Raw genomic sequence first — 22,103 nt, forward strand, 5'->3', positions numbered from 1 at the left:
TCTTTTATTAGTCTGTAAAGCTGTCTTGTGTTCCCTATAGCCGCCGCCTTTTCCATCTCTTTTGCCTTCGTTGCCCACCACTGCTCACGGTAGTTTCTTAGACTTTTGCTTAACCTAGATCTGATTTGTTGTCGCTCTTCATCGTGTTCAGAGCCTGATGGGATGAGTTTACGAGAATCCATCAGTGGAATAGACCTTGAGGAAATCCGTCAGTTCTTTGTAACCCTGTGGTTTAAATCACTGATAGATGTCACTGCTGTTTCCACAGCTGTTTGTAAAGCTTTCCAAGCAACATCTGGGTCAACCTCGTTTTCACAACTACCTAAGTGTGACTTCAGTTGTTCCTGGAACCTACTTTTGGTTTTCTCGCTACTCAATTCAGTTCTAATGGGTCTTTTTACTGTGGCTTTTTTGAGTCCAGTGAGGCGCAAGTAGATGCGTGCCCGTATTAGGGCATGGTCGGAGTCCAAGCAGGTACTCCAGAATGAGCAACAATCTTCTACCAACCCTCTCCAACGATGACTGATGGCAATATGGTCTATTTGAGTCCATCGTTGGTTTGGTGAAAATTTGTGTTTGCTAACAATAAACGACTGTCTGAGTATAGTTGCAGCAGACGATCACCATTATCTGTTCGCTGTGCCTGTATACTAAAATACCCACCTAAATGCCTTTCTTTTTGGTTTAAACTACCTATCTGGGCATTAAAGTCACCTGCTACGAGTACTATGTCTGAACGTTTAGCTTTCTGAAGAAGTTCAGATAGCTTTCTGTAAAATTCATCTTTCACTTCATCTGAGCTGCAGTCGGTGGGAGCGTAGGCAGAAACGACGAAAAGGCAACGACGTATATCCCTATCCTTCCGAGTTCTTACGGAGCCATTTAGCCGAACAGCACATAAACGACTGTTAACGGGGATCCACTCTAACAGTGCTTGTTCCGCCCTCATGCTTAGTGCTATCCCTACTCCTGCCAGTCCACGAGAGCTAGCCGTCGGATCACCAGATACACGGAGGGTGTATCTCGTCGGCTCTCCGTGTTGCCGAGGCGAGGTCAAGTGAATGACCACACTAGGATCCTGTATGCGTGTTTCAGAGACACAGCATACATCAATGGTACGAGATTCTAGGGTTTTAGCCAAGGAAGCTTGTTGACCGATTTGACATAGGGTGCGTACGTTGAAGGCTCCAATGTGTAGTTTGGAGCGAGGTTTCAGTAGACCTGGGACAGTGTTTTGAGCACTAGAATCGTTCGTCATGATGACATTTGAGGAGGAAGCCGAAAAAGGAAGTTTAGAGGTGAAAGTCGATGTAGGAGGAGTAATAGAAAGTGAAAAGGGAGGTTGATTATGAATACAGTGGTCTTGAGTGCTGTTAGAGGTATGAGGGCCGTTATCACTTCCCGGTTGCCCACACCGTGGAAGGGTTCTTTTGGAGGTACCTCACAAGGAAATTGGGTTAGAGGTGGTCTTAGTGACCTGGGAGCGTGACCGCAGTGTCCAGGGGACAACTGCTTGAGGTCGGTCACACACCGCCTTTTTATGAGTAATTTTCGTGTTAGCTCCGTATTGTTGAAACCTTACCGCCGGAGACGGATATCCGTGGTATAAGGCGAGGTGTGGATTTTTAGGGTCGACCTTTTCTAACCCCACCCCTCCTTGTGGGAAGGTAGTATTGCTGTTATGCTGGTTGTCTGAAGGAAACACCTTACTGCTTTCACACCTTTGTACAGTCAGCAGTACGACTTCGCCTTCGTACCTTGGGTTTGTTGCTTTTAGTCTTTCCGCTCTTCAGCCGACCTTTCTGACGTGGTAGGACCTTGAGGAACAGTTGTTCCAGTCAGTATAGCTCGGTTGCTTCATCACGATAGGCAAGCTCGACCACCATGTCGAGGTAGCAACAACGGTCGGGATAGTATTATAGGCCATGAAATTCAGTATCCTTCCATTTATACTTTTCCACTGTGTCTTTTCAAACCATATTTTCAAGGTTCAGTTTTCCTTTATATCGGTGTTACTACGTTGTTTCAATCTCCTTTGTTATTCTCGTTTCGTCGTTGTTTTATTCTTGTACGGTAACTTGGGCCAATCCAAATCTCTACCAGGCTCCATGTTGATGATACCCGTTTATGAGTCAGATAAAATGAAGGTTAATTTGTTTTAAATTATTTCTAATTGATAAATTTTTCAGCCAGTTGAAGCCGTGCATCATCGTTCAAAGATATAAATTATGAATATATATATATATATATATATATATATATATATATATATATATATATATATATATATATGACTTACATTAAGAAGGAATACAACTGTCTCTAAAGCATCAAGTAAACCATAAGAGACCTGATTACTATTTGCAGATCGATTTATGGAATGAACATTATTTGCAGACTTCTCATTATTCAACTGATTTGTTCGAGTACGAATGGATATAACGGGAGGAGATGTCAACCACTGAGTAGTTGATTCCTGAGCACTTAGATAACAGGGAGGTGAATCATCATTCTGTAAATAAAAACGTGTATTAATTCTTAAATTCTGATGAGGTACAAATATGTCTATGTGGACTACATATATATTACTTTCTATCATTACAAAGTGAATATAATTGTGTCAAGTGAAAAGATTACTCATAGAGTAGTTGCGTTGTGTAATAGTGATAATACAATTATTACATAACGCAACTGCTCAATGAGTATTATTTCATTGTTGTAAATCATACAAATGCTATGGAGAAAAACTAATCGAAAAGAAATTTCTTTGCTCTATTCCTTCATTTTACTAAGTATCAAAATGGGAACATTCAGTTAACTGAAAACCTGCCTTACATTGGTATTACAAATCAGATGATAACAATAGTAAGAACATACCAACAAATAATAAGGTATTGAGGATAAAAGATCGCGAAAAATCACATAAACGATTAGGTATGACAGTGCAACAATACAGAAGACAATTATGTGTAAAAATAGAGGCCATATCACAGTACACATTTTCTCGAAAATATATTTAAACTTTGAGTATTTTCAATGCCAATCGAAAAAAATTACCTCTCAATAACAAGCTAAAGTGCTTCTTAAAGAGTTGGCATTATTGAGATGCGTTAAATAATGCACATAACTAAACAGTCGATTATTCAATATTAGACAAAAATGTTTCAGAACACACGTATTACTCTTTTCTGGGTAATATACAAAAATATGGAGTGAGAAAATAGGTAACTAGTATATGTGTGGTAAAAAAAGAAGAATAAGGGAACTATATCAGTTACAATAACAAATCCTGTGTAGCATCAGATTACGTCACACTAAATGTAATAATTCCAAAGGTTTAATCAAAGGTTTGAGGAATATAATGTAACTACGAATTGCGATCTGTTGGCAGCTACAATCACATACTGCATAATTAAAGTTCACAGTATTATTAAAGATATAAATTACTGTACGCAGTAGAAATATGAATATTGGTATTTTTGAAAAAATTTGATTATCAACTCATCAATGTAGTAATTGGCAAATTTGGAAAAAGTACCAAAGCGCCAATTAGTTTGAGATCAGAGACCTCAGGTCCGTTAGTCTGATATCATGACAAGTATGTAACAAGAGACTCAAGTACAACAACAGGTAACTGAAATCTAACTTATAATCAACAGTTTTCTGGTAGACCATATATCTGATAATTTGTATATTACCGATGTACTTCGGATGTGAGGTGTAGTAATGTGGGTAGAAACACACTCGTTCTCTATAATTGACAGACTGAAGAACTGTAATAATATTAGGATTCAGAAGTCAGTCATTATTAAAGTAGAATTTGGTATAAATGTGCGTCAACAAATACAGCGAAAGTCAGGTGTCAGTAACTATGTTTATGTTCTAAAATCTGACCAAGAGTGAATATCTATTTGATCAATACCTGTATTTTTACTCTTCAGAAAAACAGTGACACAATAAGTTATTTACTTACTTCAGTTTGTGTTGGAGGGTGAAGCCATGGTATATATAACAGTAATGAATTAAGCAAGCTAACTAATCCAGTAAGTTGACCAAGTGGTTGATCATCAATTTTTACAGAAGCAAATGTACAGTGTGTATCTGAAATACGTTCAATAGTAAAACATTGCAGCATCATGAAGTAAAGTGAGATAAATACGCATAATGAGAAAATGGAAATCACAATTTATCTTAAACGTACCTTTCTGATTTCCCTTTTCTTCATAAATTTCTGCACTTTGGGCTAAACAATGCACAAAACGGCTAATTAAATGCAAATTAATGTTTTCCATTACCTATGAAATGAAATTAGAAAAAAATGTCATAAATCTTGAAAACTCTGACTTAATGTAATATTATTAGTTAAAAGCATAGTTTTAACAATTTACGGAATTATTAATCAGAATTATTATACTCTGAATGAAACAACAACAATCCTTATTAGGTTTGATTGAAGATCGAAAGGTATGATACTGGGAACTAAACACTTAGATCAAAAGAATAATAACTGTTTAAAAATCCCTATATAAAAATATATGAGCGAAAAGTATTCTTCTAAATAAATTCTCTTTTGATCCTACAACTATATATCCAAATTAATTGTCTAAAAAGTGGCCAGGTATTAGAGTAAAATACACTGATCATAGAACCAGTATACGTTAATCTTTCTCAAAAATTTATCGGTTAATTAATTCGCAAAAGTCGGTCCGACTCAAGGTCCCGAAAACTCCAGAAACAGTAGCCGTTCAGAGGAAAAAGAAACTGGAAGTATGTGTACAAAACAAATATGTTCAACCTGTTCTCTTATCAACCCCAGGACCAATAATAAGTCAACAGTAATCTTAACTATAGAGTGATATGATTTAATTAACACACCTACCACCTCTCGTAATGAAATATTACTGTTTATGTTATTTTTACTACCATACCTTTAAATGATTAGTATTGCTATTGGTTTAACATTATTATTATTCTTCCGAACACATGATTAATTATTCAATAAATTCATTTAACTTCATAGACTATTTAATCTTCCACTAAGTATTTGATCGAATTTGTAATTGAATTAATATTTCTCCCATCTTATCTTATCAATATTTATTCTGATCATTAATCTCCCAGTTTCATTTAATGTATAAGCTTACTCAAGTTAGTAGTACATATTAGTTATCTCAACATTAACAATTCTATTTCATATTACAAACAATCCTAAATTCATGTACTATAATTTTAAACGATGTATTTTGCCTTAAAACTGGCTACTAATTTGGATTTAGAATTGTAGAACTTGAAAATAAAATTCTTCGTTCATAACTAACTACTAGTTCATATCTCTTTTGAGCAATATATGTTACTAAAATAGTGTAGTGAGAAGACAAAATGTCAATAAATTGAACAGAGATTTTTACATGTAATCAATAATATTGTTCCTAAATGTTATTCATAAACTACTGAATAAAAACAAATAGTCTAGCATGAAAAGCACTTCAACTTGAAGAAATTATATCTCCATCTCCATTCAACTATTTTGATTACTGATGACTATGAAGTATTTATTTTGTGAGTGATAATAAACATTAAATTACGAAAAAAATTGTGGTAAGTTAAAAAAAAAAGCGATTTGATTAACAAAGATAGGTTATAGACATGTTAGGCACTCACTGGAATCAACTACCCGGTATAAAACACTAACTGTGGAAAGAAAGGCTAAATACGGTTAAATAAAAATGACATTAAACACTGAAGGTATTGATCGTTCGGTTAAGCCATAAAGAGAACGGTTATTTACAAGACGACGAAATAATCCTAGGTAGAAAAATTGTTAGATCTACATCAACTGAATATGAATGAAACTATTACGAATGATAAAAACTAATACCTACTACTATTAAAAGTTCAGTTCTTGACTTCAACATTACTATTTGATATAGTTTAACACGATACAGTGATAGAATCTACTAAACGAATACCACTTGCGTACATCTATTTACACCTTACTAGAACTTGAATACAAAAAATAATTAGCTCATATATAAATAGAAGATAACGAAGGGTTTGTTCAACTAAATCTTTTTTAAAAAATTTTTCATTTTACAACACACAAAACCAACTTTAAATTTTTTTCTTTGGTTCAACACTTAAAAATAATGTACACATGTACGTACCCTTCTTCACTTAAGTATGACGTAGCATTGCTACTATAGAAACGAAAATAAAAGCCTGGGGAAATAAAATCAAACATCAGTGATTTGATGTTAGCCGACTCAGAAAATGAAACTGAAATTAAGCTCATAGAGTAAGTTTATGAAGTCATCTATTATTCTGTAAAATATTGACCAACAACTGAGTTTAAGAACAGTACAAAATTTTGGCACTTACCCCGAATTACAAATCAACACTTCGTTTTGTAATAAAAATCATAGTGACCTATATAGAAAACGTACCTTGGGTGCATAACTTAAAATAAGTGTGGATAGCTTGACAGATAGTTGATTAATCCAAGCATTTGTAGGAACTGTTGTTAATAAACAACATTCCTGATGAAATGCTGAAAATAAATTAGACTGGCGCACTGATATAGCCAAACTATCTTTGAATGAGAGGTACTAGATAAAATATGAAGAAAAAATGAGATGATAATACATGTCAGAAAAAAAAATTTAGATTCAAATATTCAATTCCAAATTAAAATGTAGTGCAAAGAACGCATTCATCGTGAATTAATACGACTAAAGCACCAAGTCCTGTGACCAAACTACTACTGAACACAGTGTACATTTTTTTATTTAAAGTTCTTTAACAGTGAGCACACCAAATTATTTCTAATTATAACATAATAATAGCTAAGCGAATAATGAATACTTTTATTAAACGGATGTAACATCTCTATGGACTTTCTGTCTAATAATTTACAATATTAATTATAGAAAGGTCGTTCTAATGGATGAAACACAAGAATTTTAATTATTAAGTTTCAGATTGAAAACTCACTTCAGTTACATCGATTCGCTAAACTGATTAGTGTTATTAGCAGTTTATATAAAGAAAAATGACAAAAAATCTTTATTCGATGAATAAATTACGTTATTTTATCCATTCAACTATACTTTGTTATAGATTGAGGATAATGAGTACGAATTTTTTTTCTTTTAGGGAACCTAATATTTTTTTGTTACAGAATATAGATCGACAAACTTAAACTAAGCAAAAATTATGACTGCAATATTGCACAGGAGAAACACAGTGATTTTGTGAAGTTCAGGAATTGCTTGAACAACAGCTACACGTATAGACATCTAATTTTGCATAAATGTCCGCGCAATTAATCTGAATTATCATATAATTTTTAAAATGAAGATGATTTCTAAGAAAATAATTCCATGTCAAACATCTATTGTAAATTAAACCTTCTCAAATAAGTTTTGTATCTTGATTGTGGATTTCTTAATGATATACATCTTTGAATATACAAACCAAAGTTCCAGGTGCTTACATTGACCTGTGATATGTAAAAGAAATTCTAACTGTAATTAACCACTGGTACACACAGTCCATTACATCATATAACAACAATGGACGACATTTACAGAATGTGGTTAGATAATTATCGGCTGTTTCCTGATTAGCATTATATATTCAATTGATATCAATTTATTATCAAGCTTATCTCCATATGGGATACTAATCTTGAAAATATAGGAAAACGTTATTGCATTTACTAAATCACTGTTAAAACGTCAACCCAACGCAGAACAATGAAAATAAAACAGCAAAATACCTGGAAAGCATCAGATGAACTATCGTGATTACCATTGATTGTGTTTGGATGTGAAGCACCAGCCAACCAGAATGGCATTAGCAGCGCAGATTCAACAGTACTCAAATCGATATCTATGGCTGACTGATTCTCAGATACTCGGTGTTCATCTAAAATGAACTGAGTTATTCGGTCAACCAACACCGACCATACACGCAGGGCATCAGGAGAAAAACGAACTGGTGGACCTAATGTCAAAAATAAATAAGAACAAGAGGTTTAAAGGATTATATTACTTAAAAACTGGTTAGTAGTAGGTTTGGATCAGATACACAATTCCCCTGAATGAGTATAGAAAAAAACCTGCATTACGAGAATCGAAATCAAAACAAAGTAGATTTGAAATATCCCAATGGTTATAGAATGGAATTTCTGAAGTTTTACGATCGAGTGTAAATAATTTTACATCGAACATATAACCTTATATAAGCTAATACAAGTTTGTGAATGTAATCGTTTATATTCTAAGATGAAATTCTTTTGTTATTATAAACAACTCATACAAATTCGAAGTAGAATAATATTGCATAGCGACGCATTGTGATATATTTGACCGGTTTCAAATAAAACTGCTTAAACTTCGTCAAAAACTAAATTACTAAATCTAAGGAAATTAAAACAAAAAACATTATTTGGCAAATGAACAGTGGAAAAGAAATTACAATTTGAAAGTGAAAGTTGAGTTGAATCATCGTTAAAACTTGACTGTGAAGAAATATTGCTTGATATGAATTCCACAAAATCTGACAATAATCCAATTAAAATAAGGCGGATCAAATTGAGAAAATGTTGTTCTCCGGTTAAACGCAAAATGTGCATCGTAATTGATTTATTAGACAAGTTTAAACGAGGTTCCATATCAATTAGACGAATAATTTGAGTACCCCAACGATGAAAATCATCTCTGAAATTTTAATAAAAACCCAAAATTTGAACCATAAAACGCATCAAAATAAAATGATGACATTTTATGAGGTGTGATGCTTTGGTATGCAACATCCATGATATACACAGATAACAAATTTACAGTTTAATGCAAGGGGAATCAGTTGTCTGATAACAGTTATAAATAAGTCAGAAATCTGATATTAAATGCACATAGATAAACTTAAAGTTTATCAAGATTCGAGAGTATTCACATAACCCCCATCAATTTAAAGTTTTATCAACAGGCATCATTAAGTATGAGTTTGTACCACTTTATATATAGTACATGACTTGGAACCAGTAGTAAAACATTACGGTTGATCACTAACATGAACCTTCAATCAGTTAACAAGACGTATGGAAATTAAGAGGCGAATTTACACACGCTTTAATCGTTGTATTTAATCTATCCTGAAAAACATATGATTTGACCTGTTTGGAACTCTACGATTTACTTTCTCTTACAAAACTCTACAATACATTCAAACAACAAACCAAAAAGATCTACTGGTCATTGATGGTAATGATTACTAAAAGCAACAAAATAAAATTGCATAAACAAATACATCAATAAAGACAAGTAAAAATAAGAACTAACTGGGATACACAAAAAGTTTTACGCGTTGAATTTTCCTTTAGCCAAAAACCCCCAAGTTCCACAGATTTTACACATAGAGAAGATATCAAATCGATCTGAAAATGTACAAAAACGCAGAGTGCATGCACGAAATGACACTTAGAAGCTCTATTACATTTATTTCGAACAAATAATATCCAACAAATGTAAATCATAAAGTGAGTTTAATATGATATATTTCAACTGTTAATACACGCTCGCAATCACTAACTGACTTACCTAAACATAAGAAAAAACAAATTATGAAGCTAAGATATCTAATGGTGAAAGGATATACATAAAGATAATGTGTACTCATAGGTATACAGACTGATAGAGAGGGGATATGAGAGCTGTGACCTTGGCTAAGTGAATAATCCATGAGGAATTCAATAATCAGACTGTTAGAACAAGAAATTTCATCAACCAGTCTTTTCTCTATTGAAGAATAGTGTACATGCGTAAGAAAAAATGAAAGAAATTCAGTCCATTAATTTACCTATAAAGTTGTAAGGAAAAATATATCTCATTCGAGTTTAGCGTAGCTGTTTCTAATAGCTACATCGTCTGTATATGTGGCGTAACATCAATGAAGAAACGTCAAACGACATCCTAATCAGACATTGATTTAAAGGATAAATAATTCTTTGAATGTTTATGATTTTCATAAATAGCCACTTATTATTTTCATCCGCATATACACTTAGCGAAAGGAATCTGTAAGATTCCACAATTAAGTCGAACGGGTAGACATCATCTTTCAAATGGAAAAGTTTTAATACCTCACTTCTGTCACAGGTTCATGCTAATGATATTGTTCAGGAAATTAATGAGCTTCACGACTAAAGTATCCAGCTCGGAGAACGAAACTCCGCCACAAACTACAATTGTAGTGGATAGACTTGCCACGAGAATCGAAAGGTTGACCAACTTAGAAATATTTAAATAAATATATTGTTGTAACTTATCATTACCGAACATGAGTTGAAATAGTCGGATTTGAGTTGCCCTTTCTGCAGGAGAGCTAGTGGTATTATATAGTTGTGTAAAAAAAAATGCATAGAGTGGAACGTGAGACTGCAACACATTGATTCAAGGTCATGTGTTATAAAAGACTAAAAGATAACTTCACAGTGAACTAAACACTGATGCAGACTACTTGGTTGGAGTCCGTGCGACTATCGTAACCAGAGGTTGGAGACTCTGGGAGACATGGCTCAGAATCGATCACGATGGCGTAAGTGTATACACTTGTCTTCCCTTAAATTGTGATATTAAGATTACTTTATACCTTTCTTTCTACGAACTAATTCTTTCTTCCTGTATTATATCCTTACATACAATCTTTCTTTTATATATTAATACCATTGAAGTAACTACTTCTACGGATTTGGTGTTCATCTTGATGTGTTAATGAGGTGTGGCAACTTGGACTGACGCATATATGTGCCTGGTCTTACGTTGTAGCTGACTGACTAGCATTTTCACGATTTTTTCTAAAAATATCAAGAAATTAACATAAAACAATCCAGACTAACAAAATTGCTTATTAGTAACTAAATCAAACAGGTGAATATATGATAACCAAATTCATAGAAGTATGAAAACCATTTATAATTGTAGTTGTATGACACTAACATGCAAAAGCTCACCTTTTCCTTATCTGGAAGTTTAAATTCTTCTAGCAACTGAATAAAGTTCTGAATAATGTTCTACGAAACACAAACGAAACAGATATGAAAAGAACTATTAAATTGATGAGAAACAATTAATAGGAAAGTGATATTAAAGCATATAGTTATACACTGTGACACAATGAGACCAAAAAAGTACTTAGTTTCGTAAAAAAACAAATTGAATGAAAGTACTGGTGATTACTTGAACAGTAAGTAACCAGTATATTGTAGTAGTAAGCAATCCCACGACTTCCAGTCACGAGACAACTACTGATTATCGCATTTAAGGAGACCCTATTTATTCCCCTTTCTCAAAATACCGAACGATAAATAAATAGACTACTGAATACAAATCAGTCTACGTTACACATTATTTTTCTGTTTGATTTCAGGTAATTAATTTCTCAGTTCTTGACATTTGTCATCGTAAAAGATTTTAAATTGTTCTCCTGATTTTTTTGTTATCCTCTGATGTGAAGTGTGACAAAGTGAATTTTTGAATGTTTACACAACAAATACAGTTAAAAGCTTAAAAACAATAAGTGTCCATGTGTACAGAGTTATATTGAATTAAGTTAATTTCCATTTAAAAACTTAACCAAAAGTTCTTAATCTAAATGAGCACCTAGAATTTCACTACTTCACATCATAACTAAGCTTACCTATCGTAAATACTCAACTGAAATACCATGGATAAAACATTTGTTTGTTAGTGTTACAATAACAAATAGGTCATTTAGAAAGACCAAACTAGTACACTGAACTATTGACCATACCGACGTATAACAGTAATAGAATGTTTCATATGGAAAACTAGCATTACCAGAAATGTCGCCTTCCTATGATTAGAAGTAGATTTTAGAAAATGAAAATCGTAGATGTGACCTAGCTACTACTTTGTTTAATTGATTTGCGATATTAGAGTTTGAAGATTACGAAGTCAACAACCCAAACTGAAAATAAGCAGTCAAAGAAAAGGTTACGTTTTATCGGGCTTAGAAAGTCTTACGTCTAGATTTGGGGGCATTATTCCAAGTCAACAAGACTATGGACATTAATCCGGTATATTCAGAAATTCCTCAAGAAAAAATAATTTATCATAACTTTGGTATGCAAAACAGCCACTCAAGAAAAGGACTGTTCAATTTAAGAAAAACATTTAGTTAGGAAGGAATCTTAATGTCAAGCAATTAAAAGTAAACGGAGTAAGGTAAATAGTTCTAGTTACCTAAACCATTGTGAAAAACGCATTTTAAAAAACATTTTACGAACCAAGCTTTCCGATGGAGATGGGCAATATTGTATTGTGTCCAGACCAGAAGATGTAATTAAATCGTGTGGTTGGATTAATTCACAAGTTACAGTTACAATATGTTGCCAAACGGATAAAATAGCTGAGCTCGAACTCGAAGCACGCACAGAGAGGGATGGGGATTGAAATGGAGTAACCTTCGTATGAAATACAAATGGTAATTGTTAGTAGAATAATAACCATTAAAAAATAGTAATACGAAATGATCCACAAACAGTAAACGTCTATCCTACAAGGTAACTTTTCTAGAATTATTGCGCTCATGACTATATTTATGGATAGATCGACCAATCCTATTTTTAGATAAAGAATAATATAGATCACAGCAACCAATTAAAATGAAATAAAAATAAATAGATTTGTTGGAAATTACGAAGACCCATATATACATATACACTAGGCCATGGTTATTTTCAAAGATTTATATCAGTCAAAATATATCTGATTAGCTCATTCTGAGAATACTTTGCAGGGTAAAGTACATGTACGCTTGAATGAATGGTTCCTAATGTTTTCAATGGCTATCATATAATTTAAGAAAATATTCTAAATTATGTATACATTCCATGTTATACTGATTAAGACCGGTTATTTTCAAGTTAAAATGATCTAAATATTGAGATTCTTGGAAATGAAACTGTGTCGATCCCTAAGATGATGTGTTTATTACAAAAAAAAAATGAAGCTACGACTTCATATATATACAACCAGAATACAAAAACAAATATACCTTCTTATATGTTAGGGGCTCTTGAATTGATTTGGATATTCTAAGTAAATAATTTACACAACCACACCAAATTACATCAACACTTTGAGAAGGTAAACAGTGAGAAGGAATTTTCAACTTTTCCGGAGACCATGAGAAACGATATTTACAAACACTACGTATCCAGTATAAGAGGCCGACCAAAAGTGGATAACTGTTTTGAGTCAATAGTTGATTATTGACAGATAAACGAGGAACTAAATAAATAAAAATAAGCCATATCAAAATATGAACTGAGAATAAAAGAGTACATCATACAATCAACTTAGCCATCAAAAACCACTTTAACATGTGTCATAGAAAAATGATAAATATGTTCTGTCTATCCCGGCCTTCACGCGGTGGGTGTTGTTTACGAAATCGAGAGGACGAAAAGCGAATATCCAGCGCGTTACCGGGTTGGTGGACACTGAGGGTCCACCTAGGGGAGTTGGAAAACCCTGATTCAAAACCAATGGTGCACATGGGCTCCAGCATCCTGAAGGAACAAATAGCTTATGAACCAATTATTGGTCACCAGCTACTATGGGACCGCATCTCCTTACGCTGCTCCACTGCCTTGTGGATCAGACCTTTAGGTCGAAGACTCCAGGTGTGTCCTCCTGAGAAAATCACCTGCTTCGGTCTGTGCACCCGGGCAGTATCACAGCCCTAACACAACACCAAGTGACTTGTCTGGTGCATATGTATTTGGTGCCCTTTTGTACCAATATTCATGTGTCTAAATAATAATAATAACTATCTATGAATTTTGACATCAACTGTGAAGAATAAACTCTAATTTTGCACTGTGTTTGTTTGATTCTCTCCGATAAACTTAAAGATCAATGTTAACGCCAAAATTACTATCAATCACTAATTATTAACCATTGCAATAATATATCACATAGTTCTGATAATCTTCTTCGTCTTATTACACTATCGAAATTTTCAAAGGGACTAATTGCTTTAAATAAAACGCCAATTAGTAAGACTTTTCTTACGTTAGTGATTTATTAAGTAGGATTTATTAGCTCCATGGGTAAGATTACGGATGACAACAAACTTACCGTTTAACTGATGAAATTTAACTGAAGATTCACTGAAAAAACAGCTATATACATGTTGAACAAGTTCAAAGGCTTTTGCATTTCCTTCATATACATTTCCTTGACTGAGTTTGTATGGGTGAAGTTGAGCTAAATGAATAAAGTTAGGAAATATGTACACTTGGTAAGAGAAAGGAAATAACTACACCAAACAAATAATAACAGTCAAACAAATAGAATGAATTGATAAACTGAGGAAAGAACTATACGAATAAATGATGTGATGATTTAAAAGCTGTGAATTAACCCTACAAGATAAAAAAGAATGTGAAATTTTACACAATAGTGTGTTAGCTCAAATCTTCACTCCTACCAGAAAGAAAATATGCAGCACTCCCTGACTTATTAATAAAAAAAGAACAAAGTAGACAAATCAAGTGAGAAAGAACACCTAGAATGGTAAATATGACGGATAACCTGAAGACTAATAGTAAAGTACATTTTATTATTAACAAATGGTATATCAAGAACTGGATCATTGCATAACTAAGATGAATATGCTTTATGGATTGTTGAAGTCGTGCAATGCTTTTCTGACACACATAAATTACATGCAACTTAGTACCCAGAAACAGGTCTATATACTTATCTTTAGTATAGCATCCACGATCCCGCACTGCTGAAGAGTCCCGCAATGGGACGAAACGGCCGTACAGTGCTTCCAAGTTTTCAATGGTGGTCTAACATCAATCGGTTCATGATCTCAATCAAAACTTAGCAATCTCCACAACCCCTATACTGATAATTACCATATACTCACTAGTGACTAGCTTCGTGAGAAAATTCTCAGAGTTCTGGTGAGAAGCCGTGACCAGAGGAGCTAATCCATGTCGGGTAGAAACAGGCATCTACCTCAGTACAATGGAAGATGGTTGCGCAACTTCGTGGATTGGTTGAGGTTAGACATTAACACCATTGGATGCCGGCTCAGTGGTCCAGTAGGTTAAGCGTTCGCGCGCGAGACCGAAGACCCTGGGCTCGAGTCCCGCAAGCAGGATCGTGGGTGAGCACTGCTGAGGAGTCCCACGATAGGACGAAACGGCCTTTCAGTGCTTCCAGGTCTTCAATGGTTGTCTAACATCAATCGGTTCATGATCTCAATCAAAAATTATTTTTAGGCTAAACTTCGTTCCATATAAAGGCTATTTTTATTTAGCTTACCACTAAGGTACCTAAACCCAAGTAGATGGAGTAGGGATGAAATCTATGATCCAGTGATCAAACGTTGAACGCTTTGACCTCTATAATCTGTTACCAACCTAAAACATTATGATGCAATGATTACAGTAAAAAGTGAAAATATTGGGTCTCAAATTGATGGAAACACAACATTACCATTGAATGTGAGTAAAATATCTTTCCCTGATTTCAATGATGTAAGACAGATAAATGAGTTACATCCCAAAAATTATTATCAAAAAGAAATCATACGGTAACAATGTCCTTTGAGAAAAATTACTATTCCATAAATTAAACACAAACATACCTGACAATTAAGTTTACTACAACTAATCAAATAAAAAGAAGCTCAAATACAAATGAACAGTTTACCATTCAATAAAGGTTTTGATTTTGCTTAATAAAAGTAAATATCGATGACATTTGTGTCCTAAAACTTACGATCTCCTTGTGGAGTACTGATGCTCAAGTACCGTCCCAAAAGGTTTGCCAGGAAAGGAGATAGAAACTGTAAAACAAAGCATTGCAGAAAATAAGATAATCTTTTTAGGGAAGACTGATTATATGTATGAGTAAACAAACACTGACAGGTGATCATAGTAACTGAACAAAAGGGTGAGGTAAATACTGACTGCATAATAAAAGAATATTGTGACTTAATACATAATCCAACCAATTAGTTTACTGCTGATGATTCTCGGAAAGGCCTCACTAACGTCTTCAACCACTGAAGGCCTCGAATCAGTCAGCTGTGAGACTATGTATATTGAAAACTGTAACACAAATTCCATTCATATTCAGACTTTTAGGTCTCTGTCGATAAAATAATTGAATAAAACAATCATTATCATTCCTTCATCGATTTTGAATATTACTTTAGTTGTAGGCGAAAAAGAAAGGGATCAGTTAACAGTCTAAACAATAGCTAGACATCGTTATGTATCACGGCTAGAACACGAAATGTTATAAAAAGGTGAAGGATCAAAAGGATTTCAAGTGTCTTATATAATCCTCAACTAAACGACATACAACACACAATCACGAGCTATTCACAGGTAAAGTCCAACTAAAGTTAAGATGTATAACAGCGTCGATACGTCATTGTACTTGAGAAAATAATTTAACTTAATGACTACATACGGATTTTAATATAAAAACTAAGTAAAACTTAATACCAAGTAATCAGTAAAGTACGTCAACTATACGATCTCTTTCCGTAAACTAAAGTCGGATTCCATTTATCACACTTTACAAAAAAAAAAACTAATTATTGCAAATCTATGTACTGACCAATAAATAGGTAACAGTTATGAAGGAAATACCTGTCATGATTACAAGCAATAATGAGACAACTAATCATATAAATAAATTAATAATCAATTTATAACTTACCTTTCTAAAACCATCAGTAAGTAAATCTGAATTTAAGCAGCAAATAAAATGCCACCATGCAAATAGGCGAGCTTCTGAATGAGCTAATGTAGTTGGAAAAGCTCTAAGTAGATCAAAAAGCTGGAGTAGTAGTCTAGGGAGATCTGTTAAAATAAACCAAATCAGAAAAAAAGATCAAATTTCAACCTATCTATTTCTATTACACAAATATATCAATAAAATCAAAACAAGAAACTAATGATTCAAAATAAAACAACGATTTCAAAGCGTCAGACCAGCTTTATCCAGTATTTTTAATATCATGACCAAATGTATCAGCAACAAGCGTAAACACTGAGTAATTTGGTTTAAATGAATGAAAATCCATACCATTAAACTTTGAACCATAACTGGATAAAGTTGTAACTAGTTTAATGAAGATATCCAGAGATAAAACAGCTGGTTCTTCAGATATTTCTTCGGGATCTTTTGTTTCGTTATTCATGTTACCTATATCTTGAGAAGGCATACGGATTGCACACATTAGGATTTCGATTATTTTAACTAGAGACGGTTCGTCCATTATGAACTGAAAAGGATTATGAAAAAGACAATAGAAATAAACTGATTTAGGTGTATAATATACTTGAAATTTTAAACAAAATTATTTTTGGAAATTTTGCTTACCAGTCGTGACCGGAAACACAAAAGCTTGATACATTTTGTTCTCAAAACTAATGTGAATCCGATCAGAATCATATATAAAATATAACGCATATTTATTTTCCTTTACTGGTTTCTGAAAACTTTATATTGATTGTCTGCACAAATTAGTTTCTTCATCGGTTTATGTAGTTAATAAATGGTTGTGCTACATAGTGTTAACGCATACAATACCCGTGATACCTGAAGTATTATAAAACGCTATCGACACCTAGTTGTTAACTGTTATTTGACTTGAACAGACAATAAAAACAACAGTAAAATTTGCCACTAATCCAAAATTCATCAACTTTTATCAAAAAAATTGAAGGAATGGTACTGCTTAAAAGTTGATTTAGCACTCCTTTGGATGACTCCATTAGCTCAACACAACCTAAAACAAATGTTTGATAGTTGAATCCTACATAGAGCTCTGTTACTAAGACTACTGTTAGTATGTAAGTAATACTACTGGTTACCCAAGAATACTATGGTAACTTGTACACACTATCTATAGAATAGATATAAAAGTCAACACAAATTCCGAAAAATTTTCATGTGTTAAAGTTGCTACATCTTACATCTATTGAAGAGAAATCCAAAAACTAGGGATATTAAACCATATAAAAATAATGTATTTCGAGAGAGAAAATGCTTGGCAACAAAATGCTCAAACACAAACTGGTTTCGGCGACTCAAATACAACAATTTTTTATCTCCCCCAGGATCCTGGGTTTCAGTGTTATCATGTAATTCTTATTTATCGAAGTAATTTCTTCTTAATCAAACCGTATTGTTTTATAACAATTTCTCTTGCTATCACTAATAATAATAATACGACGACTATAGTATTCATATCATTAATTGCATTCGCTGTGTTGTGTGGCAACACGATATACCTTTGTGCCAGGTCCTATGTTGCTGATCACTGGTTGACTAATGACTTCAAAAATACATTTACACTATCACAGGAAAACAGCAATGTCACCTACGGTTTTCAGCTACTTGTTATTACCATACCAAAGACCCCATTGAACCTTCCTACGCAAATCACTATCAGCCACCTTATGAACTGCTTTAGGAACTCATTGCTATTCCCCAGCATATTACTGACTCACATGACACAAAACCTCAGGACAACGATTTCGACTGTACTGCAGTAGTATCAGTAGTATCAACCAACTTACCTTCCAGGTCCTGGACCTCAAGATTGCTCGATTGCTAATATCTCCATACGCAAGCAGTCCATCCAAAAAACTTACGATCCAGACAATAACTAACTAGTATCGATAGATAGCTAATTTAGTCAGACTTCCCAATGGGACCATAGAGGTGGACTGTCTTTTAGTCATAACTCCTAGGATGAAGAACAAAACTATTTTATCTTGATGCAAGTAACTCAGGACTTACGGCAGGAAACATGGATACAAGTTGCTTGAGGATAACCAGCACTGGACCAGGTTTCTGCAACAAAATATCGGCTATCATTGAAAGCATTTTCTGAAAATAAAAGCATGTCATTTAAAATCACTGGATAACATATTCTTATACTATTGATATATCTAGAACAAAAATATAAATTCGCCCCCAAATGCCCAGGTATGGCCGGGAGTGGAGTGGGTTCGCCCTCCCTCTCGAAATACTCTCACACGGCCACGCGTATACAGCCTCTGCCAGGGAAGTCCTACTCACTGCCTTATCGTAGCGGGGGTGTTGTTCACAAAAATGAGAGAACGAAAAGCGAATGTCCGGCGCTTTAACCGGATTCCAAATCAATGGTGCACATGGGCTCCAGTATCCTGCGGGAACAAATGGCGTATGAACCAATTTTCGATCACCGGCTGCCATGGGACTGCATCTCCTCACGATGCTCCACTGCCTTGTGGGTTAGACCTTTAGGTCAAAGGATCGGGGTGTGGCCCCCTAAGAAAACCACCTGCTTCGGTTTGGGCACCCGGGCAGTATCTCAGCCCACACACAAAAACATGATAAACTATCTACTTATGAAAAATATTACTCTCGCTCCAAATAACAATCAAGTGACTCGCAATATTATTATTATTATTATTTACTACGTCTTTATTCACCCTCTTTTATTCCCACTCTATTGATACTTTTTTTCGACTTATACAGCAGCTCGTCTATGGTGGAAATTCGATTGCATCTAAACGTTCTCGAGTCACTGTCCGGTTGAAAATTGTATGCTACCACCGAATATGAGTACTGAAACAGTTTTTCTGAAACCACGTGCACCATTCAAACTGGCTGCCTTCAACGTTCGCACATTTATGCAGGTCGGACAACAGATAGGGCTGGCTATGTCTTTAGAAAGTCTTCATATCGATGTTTGCTGTCTATCCGAGACCCGTATTCAAGACTCTGACGAAGTACTACAAATTCGATCTCCATCTGTCGCTTCGAAAAGCTTGTTTTACGTGCGCTTATCCGGGGACCCTGTGGCATCTTCGCCTGGTCTTGCTGGTGTTGGTGTCGCACTAAGCGCTAGAGTTGAGGCAGCATTAATCGATTGGATCCCCATTAACAGTCGGTTGGTTATGTGCTGTTAGATTAGAAAGTTCCATCAAAGTGAGAAGAAATCGGCGTGAGAAACGATGTCTTTTCGTCATATCCGCCTATGCCCCGACAGATTGCAGCCCGGATGCAATCAAGGATGAGTTTAACCACTAGTTATCTGTTCTTCTCCAGAAAGTGCGTTCGACAGATATTGTAGTACTAGCCGGAGACTTGAATGCTCAGGTCGGGTGTCTAGGCACAGAAGAGAGTCGTTTAGGTGGCCGATGGGGACTTCTTGGTCGCAGGACAGATAACGGGGACTGTCTACTGCAACTATGCACAGACCACAACCCGTTTCTGGCCAGCACTAACTTTCGGCACAGTCATCGCCGATGTGCCTCCTGGCGTCCCCCTTCTACATCTCAAGCCTGGACTCAGATTGATCACATCGCGACCAGCTACCGCTGGCGTGGTTGTGTACAAGACTGCCGCTCCTTTTGGAGTACCTATCTGGACTCTGACCATGCCTTGGTCTGCGCCAATCTTGCCTTACTTTTCAGTGGACAACGAAGTGACCGCCACCAACGGATTGATGTTAGCAAGCTGGTTGCAACTTCTGTTGCAAGTAAGTATCGAACCGAGCTAGCCTCTAGGCTAGCTACCACTCCACCGAAAAGTATAGATGAGCATTGGTTGCAATTGCATGACGCCATGAAAATGGCGGATACAGTCAGTTGTGGGTTTGCGAAACGTCCCGCTTTTAAGCACTGGGTTTCTTCTGGTTCCTTACAACTCATTGAAGCCCGTCGGTCTACTCCGGGTGACCGTGAGTTTGACCATAAACGAAGGATGTTACGTAAGGAAATTGGGCAAAGCTTGCGTAAGGACCGAGAAGCCTGGTGGTCGGAGCGTGCTAATGAGCTGGAAGCAGCAGCTGCATCTGGTAACTACCGGAAGCTCTTCCAGCTCATCCGAGCCACTGGCAGCAAGAAGTCTGGTGTGAGTGAAACAATCTGCGAGGATGATGGGATGCCAATCACTAACATCCATCGACGTCTTGGACGATGGGCAGAATTTTTCGAAGGGCAGTTCAACTGGCCTGCTGCTCCGACAACATCGGTCAGACTGTCCTGCCCTCCATGGCCGGTGACGACTGATCCACCAAACGAGGAGGAAGTCCGCAAGGAACTCCAACTCTTGAAGAGCTACAAATCACCTGGCCCAGATGACTTACCTCCGTCTCTTTTGAAAGATGGTGATGACTTTCTGACTAAGGAATTGACGACGTTGTTTACAAAAGTTTGGGAACTAGAGAGTGTACCAACTTCATGGAATGAGTCGATAATTGTCCCTATCTTTAAAAAGGGTTCACGTCGTTCCTGGGGATAAGTCTACTTTCGATTGCGTCCAAGCTATTGGCTTCCGTTATATTTCGTAGGTTGTTCAAAACCCGAGAAAGATTGACTCGCGAGGAGCAGGCTGGATTTCGTTCTGGTCGAGGATGTATTGATCATATCTTCACCCTCCGCCAAATGTTAGAACACCGTCATACTTATCAAAGGCCAACAATCGTGGTGTTTCTTGACATCAGGGCTGCCTTCGATTCGTTGGATAGGACTGTTCTCTGGGATTGTCTATTGAAGAAGGGTGTGCCTGAGAAGTTTATTAGCATCCTAAAAGCCCTATATAAAAACCCCTCAGGCAGAGTGAGGGCATACAACCACCTCTCTCCATTGTTCCATTCGAGCAGTGGGGTTAGGCGGGGTTGCCCAATCTCACCATTCCTCTTCAACTTTGCCATCGATGATATTGTGGAAACAGCTCTGATGGATGTAAGTAATGGCGGTGTGGATCTGTTGCCTGAAGAAAGACTTCTCGACCTTGAGTATGCGGATGATATTGTCTTACTGTGCGATAATGCTCAAGCCATGCGATCCGCACTTAATCAGTTGGCAATCAATGTCCGTAGGTATGGTATGTGCTTTGCACCTTCGAAGTGCAAAGTACTTCCACAAAACTGGCAGGATTCTAATCCTGTACTCACCCTGGATGGTGAACAGATAGAAATAGTCGAGAAGTTCGTGTATCTGGGTAGCTGCATAAGTGCTGGTGGGGGTGTGAGTGATGAGATCA

At 35.6% G+C, this 22,103-nt stretch overlaps 1 protein-coding gene across 1 annotated transcript in view; it reads right to left on the reverse strand.

The window, feature by feature from the left end:
• MS3_00000935 (uncharacterized protein) overlaps positions 1-22,103 on the reverse strand; it is a 48,709-nt gene that overhangs the window by 22,645 nt on the left and 3,961 nt on the right. Inside the window, exons 6-20 of the mRNA XM_051208502.1 lie at positions 18,867-18,956; positions 17,145-17,343; positions 16,776-16,918; positions 15,825-15,891; positions 14,166-14,294; positions 13,078-13,313; positions 12,308-12,484; positions 11,012-11,071; positions 9,342-9,436; positions 8,479-8,720; positions 7,778-8,004; positions 6,444-6,605; positions 4,202-4,295; positions 3,974-4,101; positions 2,300-2,512 (exon numbers count right to left, since the gene is read on the reverse strand). Of these exons, the coding sequence (XP_051075253.1) occupies positions 2,300-2,512; positions 3,974-4,101; positions 4,202-4,295; positions 6,444-6,605; positions 7,778-8,004; positions 8,479-8,720; positions 9,342-9,436; positions 11,012-11,071; positions 12,308-12,484; positions 13,078-13,313; positions 14,166-14,294; positions 15,825-15,891; positions 16,776-16,918; positions 17,145-17,343; positions 18,867-18,956 (2,262 nt within the window). The remainder of the gene's footprint in view (positions 1-2,299; positions 2,513-3,973; positions 4,102-4,201; positions 4,296-6,443; positions 6,606-7,777; positions 8,005-8,478; positions 8,721-9,341; positions 9,437-11,011; positions 11,072-12,307; positions 12,485-13,077; positions 13,314-14,165; positions 14,295-15,824; positions 15,892-16,775; positions 16,919-17,144; positions 17,344-18,866; positions 18,957-22,103) is intronic.

Source organism: Schistosoma haematobium, chromosome 1, assembly GCF_000699445.3.
Source record: "Schistosoma haematobium chromosome 1, whole genome shotgun sequence".
Taxonomy (NCBI): Eukaryota; Metazoa; Platyhelminthes; class Trematoda; order Strigeidida; family Schistosomatidae; genus Schistosoma; species Schistosoma haematobium.